General features: G+C 35.9%; 1 protein-coding gene across 3 annotated transcripts in view; it reads left to right on the forward strand.

The window, feature by feature from the left end:
* The first annotated feature begins 6,977 nt into the window (after window positions 1-6,977).
* Window positions 6,978-10,856, forward strand: part of adat1 (adenosine deaminase tRNA specific 1) — a 25,436-nt gene continuing 21,557 nt past the window's right edge. For 2 of the 3 annotated variants that reach the window (XR_012399999.1, XM_073942374.1), the window contains exons 1-3: window positions 6,978-7,306; window positions 9,662-9,730; window positions 9,806-9,860. Coding sequence is in view for 2 of the 3 variants with exons in the window: in XM_073942374.1 (XP_073798475.1) it covers window positions 7,165-7,306; window positions 9,662-9,730; window positions 9,806-9,860 (266 nt within the window). In the remaining variant the exon portion in view is untranslated. 3 annotated transcript variants of the gene reach the window in all.

Here is a 10,856-nt window from a genome sequence, read left to right on the forward strand (position 1 = left end):
CATATGAATATTTAATTTGCAAAACATTGAGCAAAACTCTCGTATCTCAAAGTGTGTTTCTGCAGGACAACCAGTGTTTTAATGGAGGATCATCAGAATATCAAAAGGTTTGGATAATTACAATTTAATGTTTATGTTTAATGTTTAAGTCACCGAGAAAAAGAACCCAAAAATAAAGCAAGAACTGTGATTTATTATATAATGATTGTTTTAAATATGTTATAATTAAATATATATATTTTCACTTTTATTTTAATTTATTTAACTATTTTGCAATACACAACGATCATTTACAGAAAAAAAAAAAAAAAACTAGCTAACATTTATCGTTACATACATACACTCACCGGCCACTTTATTAGGTACACCTTACTGGTATCAGGTTGGACCCCTTTTGCCTTCAGAACTGCCTTAATCCTTCATGGCGTAGATTCAACAAGGCACTGGAAAATTCCTCAGAGATTTTGCTCCACCACATCCTAAAGGTGCTCTATTGCATTGAGATCTGGTGGCTGTGGAGGCCATTTGAGTAGAGTGAACTCCTTTTCATGTTCAAGAAACCAGTCTGAGATGATTCACGCTTTATGACATGGTGCGTTATTCTGCTGGAAGTGGCCATCAGAAGATGGAGACACTGTGCTCATAAAGGGATGGACATGGTCAGCAACAATACTCAGGTAGGCTGTGGTGTTGACACGATGCTTAGTTGATACTAATGGACCCAAGAAAATCTCCCTTACACCATTACCACCAGCAGCAGCAGCAGCCTGAAGCATTGATACAAGGCAGGATGGATCCATGCTTTCATGTTGTTGATGCTAAATTCTGACCCGACCATCTGAATGTCACAGCAGAAATGGAGACTCATCAGAGCAGGCAACGTTTCTCCAATCTTCTATTGTCCAGTTTTGGTGAGTCTGTGTGAATTGTAGCCTCAGTTTCCTGTTCTTAGCTGACAGGAGCGGCACCCGGTGTGGTCTTCTGCTGCTGTAGCCCATGTAGGCTAGTTTTTAACAGCATATGGCGCTATAGGTTAGATTTATTAACAGCAGACAACACTGCGGGCTAGTTGTTAACAGCAGATTACGCTCTAGGCTAGTTTTAATAAGAAGATGGCACTTTTATGGAACAAAATCAATGCCTAAAGTCTTGAATTAAAAAGCTTGTTGAATATCACAAACTGAAAAAAATAATACAACGTATTAACAAGTTCTTGCATTTTAATGACTTGAATTCCAGGGTTTGTATTTTTAGGTCCTGAATTTTAACATATCTGTTTATTTAAGCTTTGAATATTTCAACAAAAAATATTTCAAACACGTTTTCATACTTAAAAATTCAATAATTCATATTCAATTTTCAGATTTCACTTACAAAATATTCAATACCCTTTAAAAATACGATGTATAATATTCAAAAGGTCATTTTCAGTTCATTTTATTTCAGTTCTAATATTCGCTTCCATAAATTCAGTGGATCAAATTCGACTGTTAAAATTCAACATTTCATCCGGGAACTGCAGGAAAAGCAATAGATTGCAGATTGAAGATCGCCAGCTGCTCTAGCTTTTACCAGCAGGTGGAGATGGAATAATGTCAGATTTTTAACCCAGTAAACAGGCGAGAAAAAGTCTAATAAAGGCACAAAAGTAGCATTTAATATTAATATCAATGCCTTGGACATTATAAATGATAAAAAGTATGAGTAAAATGAGTAAATGGGGTTTTAGTCATCTATATTTGCCCTTATGTAACGGAAGCCAGCTGGTGATCGCGTAATCTCAGTTCTCGGATCCAGTGACAGACGTTGTTCTGCAATCTTATCGGAGCTTGTCTCCCATGCCGGCTCGCTCCCTGCTCGGACCGGTGCAGTTACTTGCACATAAACCGTCTTTTAATGAATATGATGTTACACATTGTCTATCTTTATTGACTCTTTCTTCCATAGACGCGAAGTATTATAGTGACAGCTAAAGAATATAAACGTAAGAGAAACAGGAAAGGAAATATTATAATAATACAAAATAGATAAACATTGACAGGGCTAAGAACAATTAAGAACAAAGATATTCAAAAGCAGAGAGATTTTATGAGAATGTCACACAAAACAGTTTACTTGGAACTGTTAAACAGTGTTCAGGTATGATTTAAGGTTGGTTATGGATGGGGCGTGTAATTTAAAATAATTTAACATAACGTGCGAATGCATTAAAGGAGCGTCTTCAGTTATTATTTAAACGCAGCTATGTCAGGATTGGGATAGGTTATATAATTTCATTATTTAAATTATGATTGTTGATATTAATATTTTATGACATGTATTTGGGCTATTGCGCTTAAATAAGTCATCCGTGATTCTAAATTAATATTTCTATTTATCCTTTGTAGCTATCACTTTGATATCGTCTTTCTCTTCTTTTTTCCTATTTTTTGTGGTTCTGCCACGGTTACGTTTGCAAAATGTCTTTAGTTTGTCCAGAATATTGCTTTTCCACTAAAATAGAGACGAAGCAGAAGGAAAATGAATGAATGAAATGATTGACGTTTTTATGCATGTGCGGTGCGGCTTGCTCACGACAAAGACGAACGAGTGGCCGCGAGCTCCGGTGGGCGGTCAGAGCCAGCGCCGCATATCAAACTGGTTAAGAGATGCTGCATGGCTGCCAATATGATAAGAATTTTTCCGAAGTTTCAGATGATATCTGGGCTTGTGCATAATAATGTAAAATAAAAGTGAAAGTCATGACATTTGGCCAAGCATAAGAATAGCCTACAAGAGTGTTTCGATTATTATTATGACATGTCATGCTTGGGATTATATGAATAACACCTCGCTGTTTACCATTTCCGAAAGTGGAGCTGACGTCGGCGCGAAATTGCTTGTATAATTGTAAAAAGAGTGATGAATATTAATGGATTTCTTATATCTGTCATTTCTGATAATATAATTGATTTAACTGTGAGAGTAACACTCATTTAGCAAAAATGCATCCAGAATCCTAAACCAATAACTTTGTCAAGCCAAAATTATGATTTTATAGGCTAATGATTTTTTTTTTTAAAGAAACTATTAGCTACCCTAGCAATTGTTTATTTAAATATGATCATCTCAAAATATAAAATAAAAAAATAATGGTTTGACTTTGTGAAATCATAAAATACACTTGCAGAAAAGAGTTAGTAGAATAAATGAGCAAATACATTCTCTCCAGTAGATGGCGATTAAAGCTCAGTAATAATCCCATGATTTGCAGAAACCACTCAACCACGCATGTCAAACCACGCATTCTAAACATTAATCTTATGAAACTAGCTCAAGTGACAACTATATTAAATTTAAACCAGTTTAAATAAGTTTATATGTTTAATAACTGCAAAAAAAGATCAACATTGCTAATAATAAAATACAAACGGTTGCTGAAAAGTTATAAATAATGTTTTTCTCATTTAATACTGAAAACAAATTAAAGTCAGTTATAACTGCCTATTATCAAACCACAGGCGACTCATTTTATTACTTATAATTGGCTGCGACATTGCCACATTTGCGTTAATACATTTTTCTCGCCTATAGGCTACATAACAATAAAACAATATTCTGGACAAACTAAGACATTTTGCAAATGTTTAACCGTGGCAGAACCCCAATAATTAGAAAAAAGAAGAGAAAGACAGGCAGAGTGATAAAAAGGATAAATAGAAATATTAATTTAGAATCACGGATGACTTATTTAAGCGCAATAGCCCACATACATGTCATAAAATATTAATATCAACAATCATAATTTAAATAATGAAATTATATAACCTATCCCAATCCTGACATAGCTGCGTTTAAATAATAACTGAAGACGCTCCTTTAATGCATTCGCACGTTATGTTAAATTATTTTAAATTACACGCCCCATCCATAACCAACCTTAAATCATACCTGAACACTGTTTAACAGTTCCAAGTAAACTGTTTTGTGTGACATTCTCATAAAATCTCTCTGCTTTTGAATATCTTTGTTCGTAATTGTTCTTAGCCCTGTCAATGTTTATCTATTTTGTATTATTATAATATTTCCTTTCCTGTTTCTCTTACGTTTATATTCTTTAGCTGTCACTATAATACTTCGCGTCTATGGAAGAAAGAGTCAATAAAGATAGACAATGTGTAACATCATATTCATTAAAAGACGGTTTATGTGCAAGTAACTGCACCGGTCCGAGCAGGGAGCGAGCCGGCATGGGAGACAAGCTCCGATAAGATTGCAGAACAACGTCTGTCACTGGATCCGAGAACTGAGATTTACGCGATCACCAGCTGGCTTCCGTTACATAAGGGCAAATATAGATGACTAAAACCCCATTTACTCATTTTACTCATACTTTTTATCATTTATAATGTCCAAGGCATTGATATTAATATTAAATGCTACTTTTGTGCCTTTAATAGCCTTTTTCTCGCCTGTTTACTGGGTTAAAAATCTTACATTCCATCTCCACCTGCTGGTGAAAGCTAGAGCAGCTGGCGATCTTCAATCTGCAATCTATTGCTTTTCCTGCAGTTCCCGGATGAAATGTTGAATTTTAACAGTCGAATTTGATCCACTGAATTTATGGAAGCGAATATTTGAACTGAAATAAAATGAACTGAAAATGACCTTTTGAATATTATACATCGTATTTTTAAAGGGTATTGAATATTTTGTAAGTGAAATCTGAAAATTGAATATGAATTATTGAATTTTTAAGTATGAAAACGTGTTTGAAATATTTTTCGTTGAAATATTCAAAGCTTAACTAAACAGATATGTTAAATTTCAGGACCTAAAAATACAAACCCTGGAATTCAAGTCATTAAAATGCAAGAACTTGTTAATACGTTGTATTATTTTTTTCAGTTTGTGATATTCAACAAGCTTTTTAATTCAAGACTTTAGGCATTGATTTTGTTCCATACACTTTGGGCTAGTTTTTAACTGCAGAGGGGGCTCTAAATCAAAATCAAATCACTTTTATTGTCACATCATCAGCAGCTCGTGTGCTATGATGAGCAGTGTTGGGAAGGTTACTTTGGAAATGTAATAGATTACAGATTACAAATTACCCTATTTAAAATGTAATAAGTTACTTTAATTTTCGATTACTTTATAAAAGTAAAGTAACTAATTACATTTGATTACTTTTTGATTACTTTTAATTTTCTAATAAACATTTTCAACTAAATAATTTTCAAGCATTTATACAGAGCAGGAGTGAGCTTACAGTAGCTCTGTTTACTGTTAGAATCTCAAAAGCTTTCATCGCTTAAATAAAATTAATTTAATTTATTTAAATTTACAGTAGAGCCACCACAAAACCAGACCTTATCACAAAAACATGTTTACTGTTGTTACAAAATCACAATGTTAGTTAGTTGTGCTGGTGATTTATGGGGCATTTGCAATAAAAAAAATACATCTAATTTTTGAAATTTTCATTTTTAAATCGAAGCCACTTAAATCCAAATCAATCACATCTTAGTGATCAATAAAACTGTCAATGAAACTTATGAGGCAGAACTGTTCATTTCAATTGTTTACTGTAAATAATATGCTGTACCAAACAGATATGATGAGTGAAAAGCTTGGGTGCTGGCTCCAGACAGTGCAAAATACAACAGCATACTCCCCAAACAACAGGACAATGTAAAATTGACAGTGTTATGTACAATGAATAGGTGTACACACAGTTGTAGGCAGTATTGTTTTAAGTATAGATTGCTTAAAGTGCAGTGCGTGCTACATATTGATGGTGTGCAGTGAGGGGTATGAAAGAGTCTGTGTGGGGTGTGTTAAGTGTTCATCAGCCTGATAGTCACTGGGAAGAAGCTTTCCTTCACTCTAGGCTAGTTTTGAACAGCAGATTACGCTCTAGGCTAGTTTTAATTTGAAGATGGCGCTTTAGACTAGTTTTTGACAGCATATGGCGCTATAGGTTAGATTTAGTAACAGCAGACAACACTGCAGGCTAGTTTTTAACTGCAGATTGTGCTCTATAGGCTAGTTTTAATAAGAAGACTGAGCTCTAGGCTCGTTTTTTTAACAGCAGACAACACTGCAGGCTAGTTTTACACTGCAGATGATGCTCTATGATAGCTTTTAACAGCAGATGGCGCTCTAGCATTTGTGAAAGATTTCTGTCGGCAATATTTGATGAAATAGTTTTTAAAGAAATTATTTTAATACTCTGAAACCATTTAAAAGGTAATTAAATAATAGTTAAAGGTAGTAAAAAATGTATAGCTATCATTCATAACATTGACTAAAACTGCCATGAGATCATCGTAATATTTGTGGAAATGTCTGTATTTTTTATTTAAACAACTTAATTCATGGCGATGCGGTGGCGCAGTGGGTAGTGCTGTCGCCTCACCGCAAGAAAGACTGGGTCAGTTGGCATTTCTGTGTGGAGTTTGCATGTTTTCCCCGCATTCGTGTGGGTTTCCTCCGGGTGATCCGGTTTTCACAAACCAATCACAACATTGTTTGTGGTGAATTGGGTGGGCTAAATCGTCCGTAGTGAGTGTGAATGAGTGTGTATGGGTGTTTCCCAGTGATGGGTTGCAGCAGCAAGGGCATCTGCTGTGTAAAAAATATGCTGGATGAGTTGGCGGTTCATTCCGCTGTGGCGACCACAGATTAATAAAGAGACTAAGCTGAAAATAAAAGGAATGAATGAATGAAATAATGAACTTAATTCAGAAATACAATGCGAAAACAAGATGTGATTGCATTACACGATAAAAATAATGTTTTAGCTTATCAAAATATTTAATCAGAAAGAGGTTGCTTTACTTGACTTATTTACAGATTAGTAAAGTAATTAAAAGACTACGTTATAACACAATTAGAAATAAACGCTAACAGACGTACGTGTATACGAGGACTCTTAATTTGTACTGAAGCGCCTTCCATCGCGCGTGAATGACGACTTTTATTTTGAAACCTTTAACCTTATATTTACTTCTGAGGGCGCAAGACTGCCTCTCGAGACACGAGAAACCGCTCAAGAAATTGCTTTAACCAGCCAGTGTCAATAACTCGCACGTGTGAGTACAAAAATACTGCAAAAACAGTACAGTACACGGTCAGTTTCGTCGTACATTTGTTTCCCCTGTTCGCGCTTAAGAGCAGAAGATGTGGAGTCCTGATGAAATAGCCAGTCTGTGTTATAATCACTTTAATAAACTGCCCAAACGAGGGAAACCCGAGTCTGGCAGAGAGTGGACTTTACTAGCGGCTGTCATTCAGATCACAGACTGTCCAGAGCAGAAAACAGGTCAGAAACGCTCAAACACACATCAATATGGCAAGCCACGTTCATATTCAAAAACTCCGGTGTCTGTGTTCATTCAACATGTGCTTATTTATATTTTCGATGACGTACAGGTTTTTGTTTATGTTTAGCTACTAACTTAGCTGTTATATTTTATACTGAGACCTTTTAAAAGATGCTGTTTATTCTGTACACTAGTTTCACATGTTACATTGCTACTACTTTTTTTTGGCAAAAATAAAATATATTTGCTTCTTTATTACCAACAAGAGGCTCAACAGCTTCTTTATAAAAGTGCAGTGATGGACAGTTAATTCTTCAAAATACTAACACTAATTTACATTGCTGTTAGTGTTTGCTGATAGTAACACAGCTTTAACAAAGTAAGATCTTATAATTTTAAAACATAAAAAAAACATAACAACATTGGCTTTAAAATAATTTTGAAAACTTGAAATTAACAGCAGTATCAATGCTATATCATATGATTGATCAAAAAAGACTAGAAAATCAGATGGCAAGCTAGTTTTTACCAGCAGAGGATGTTTTAAGCTAGTTTTTAACAGCAGATGGCACTCTAGCATAGTTTTTACCAGCAGATGGCACTCTAGGCTGCTTTTTTTACAGCTAGTTTTTTTTTAACCATGCATGGTGCTTTTGGCTAGTTTTTATTATTAGACGGCGCTCTAGGCTATATTTTAACAGCAGAAAGGACTCTGAGCTAACTTTTAACAACAGATGGAACTTTAGTTTTTAACAGCTGCTCTAGGCTAGTTTTTAACAGCAGACGGCGCTCTAGAATAGTTTTTAACAGCAGACGGCGCTCTAGGTTTTAACAGCAGACGGCGCTCTAGTTTTTAAGAGCAGATGGCGCTCTAGGCTAGTTTTTAACAGCAGACGGCGCTCTAGTTTTTAAGAGCAGATGGCGCTCTAGGCTAGTTTTTAACAGCAGACGGTGCTCTAGAATAGTTTTTAACAGCAGATGGCGCTCTGGGTTTTAACAGCAGACGGCGCTCTAGTTTTTAAGAGCAGACTGAGCTCTAGGCTAGTTTTTAACAGCAGATGGCACTGTAGAATAGTTTTTAACAGCAGACGGCGCGCTAGTTTTTTTAACAGCAGAAATCAGCAGATAGCGCTCTAGGCTAGTTTTAAACAGCAGACAGTGCTGTTGGCTACTTTTTAACAGCAGATGGTGCTCTAGTCTTGTTTTAACAGCAGATGGTGCTCTAGGCCAGTTTTAAAGAGCAGATGGCGCTCTAAGATAGTTTTCAGCAGTAGACAGTGCTTTAGGCTAGTTTTAAACAGCAAATGGCGCTCTAGGCTAGTTTAAAATAGCAAATGGCGCTCTAGGCTAGATTTTAACAGCAGACAGTGCTCTAGGCTAGTTTTAAACGGCAGATAGTGCTCTAGGCTAGTTTTAAACAGCAGATGGTGCTCTAGGCTAGTTTTAAATAGCAAATGGCGCTCTAGGCTAGAATTTAACAGCAGACAGTGCTCTAGGCTAGTTTTAAACAGCAGACAATGCTCTAGGCTAGTTTTAAACAGCAGATGGTGCTCTAGGCTAGTTTTAAACAGCAAATGGCGCTCTAGGTTAGTTTTAAACAGCAGATGGCGCTCTAGGCTAGAATTTAACAGCAGACAGTGCTCTAGGCTAGTTTTAAACAGCAGATGGTGCTCTAGGCTAGTTTTAAACAGCAAATGGCGCTCTAGGTTAGTTTTAAACAGCAGATGGCGCTCTAGGCTAGAATTTAACAGCAGACAGTGCTCTAGGCTAGTTTTAAACAGCAGATAGTGCACTAGGCTACTTTTTTTTACAGCTAGTTTTGTAACTGTACATGTTGCTTTTGGCTAGTTTTTGTTATTAGATGGCACTCTAGGCTAGTTTTTAACACCATAGATGTTAAAAGAAGTTTTTCAGCAAGTTTTTTTTCTATGCTGATTTTTAACAGCAGATGGTGCTCTGAGCTAGTTTTTAACAGCAGATGTCATGATTGTGCTCTAGACCAGTGTTTAACAGCAGACACTCATGAATAAGAGTGCGTGTGTGTTTGCGAGTGAGTCATATACTGTAAGCAGTCAGAAGTACTTCTATGCCCCTTGGCTCTTATGAACACTGCTGTCTTCACCTAAACCCTTCTTCACTTAATTAATGATTAATTTAGCTTCACGTGTTGGGTGTGTGTAAGGATTTGTAAATGAATGCAGAGTCATTTCTGGATTATCAACGCATTGATTTATTATCCCAGCCTTCCAAAAAAGCAGGTGCTAGTAGCAAGAACACAGGCTGTACAGTTTGCCATACAGTGCTCATATCAGAACCCCACTAATAATAACAATATTAAACCGTCTGAACATCAGTCCAGAAGCAGGTGGTGTCTTTGGGAACCGGCACGAAATGCATCGGCCGCTCGGCGATGAGCATGAAAGGTAAACTGTTAATTAAACAGCCGATCAAATGTAAATCTGTATAACATCTGTGCATGCGTGTGTGTGTGTTTGCAGGCGATGTTCTGAACGACAGTCACGCTGAGGTTATCGCACGCAGAGGATCTGTCCGGTGAATGAACATTCACAAACCACATCCTGCCTGTACTGTATTTGTTATGATGAGTTCTGGCATTTAATACTTACTTAAATACAGTTCACACACACACACAGTGCAAACAGACCCATAATTGCTGGATTTATGTGTTTGCCGTGTGTATTTGATCATGGGTTTGACAGTCGTCAGGCGGATGTAGCGTCCTGTAAGCTGTTGAACGGAGATCTGCTTGAATGGTTATGAAAAGAGCTGTACTTTATGTAATACTTGAATTGAATTTGAATTGAATTTTATTTGACAGATTTTAGACAAACTGTACAAAAAGTATTCCATACACTTTGTTAAAAAAACTGTTGAGGATAAAAACACAATAAAGCCCTGGGCTTATTTCCATTATGGTCCTCCGTTAAAAAACAATGTATGGCTTCAAAAATACTAATGAAGAATAAAACAAACAGTCGCCACAGCAGTACGAACAGTCAACTTATCCAGCACATGTTGCACACAGCTAATGGCCCTCCAGCCGCAAACCCATTCACACTCAAGTAACATAAATTAAAACATCCTCGTCCACCATGCAAACTAATTATCCCCATCAAACAACCACCTTTTGATAGCTTTTTTGAACAACCTTAAATGTTTTATTTCCTTGATTGATTTTGGTAGTTTGGTCCACTTGATTGCACTTGTATATAAAAACATATTTTTCCCTACTAAACTTCTAAATTTAAATAAACAAATATTAAAATCCCAACCCCTAGTACTGTATGAATGCTGCTGCCTCACCATTTGAAAATAGTTCATCAAATAACTAGGAACCACATTATTAAACATTTTACGCACCATTACGTTTTTTTTTTTTTTTTTTTTACGAAGCATTTCGATGTGAAGCAAATCACTCTTAAATAATGTCTTCTTTTGTTTTGTAATAAAAAGATCAGTTTTTTTTTTTTAGATTTGGTGCAAAATATTGTTACTTATTATTTAGTTATTTAAGAATAGGAAGTTCAG

The sequence above is a fragment of the Danio rerio genome, chromosome 25 (assembly GCF_049306965.1).
Source record: "Danio rerio strain Tuebingen ecotype United States chromosome 25, GRCz12tu, whole genome shotgun sequence".
Classification (NCBI taxonomy): domain Eukaryota; kingdom Metazoa; phylum Chordata; class Actinopteri; order Cypriniformes; family Danionidae; genus Danio; species Danio rerio.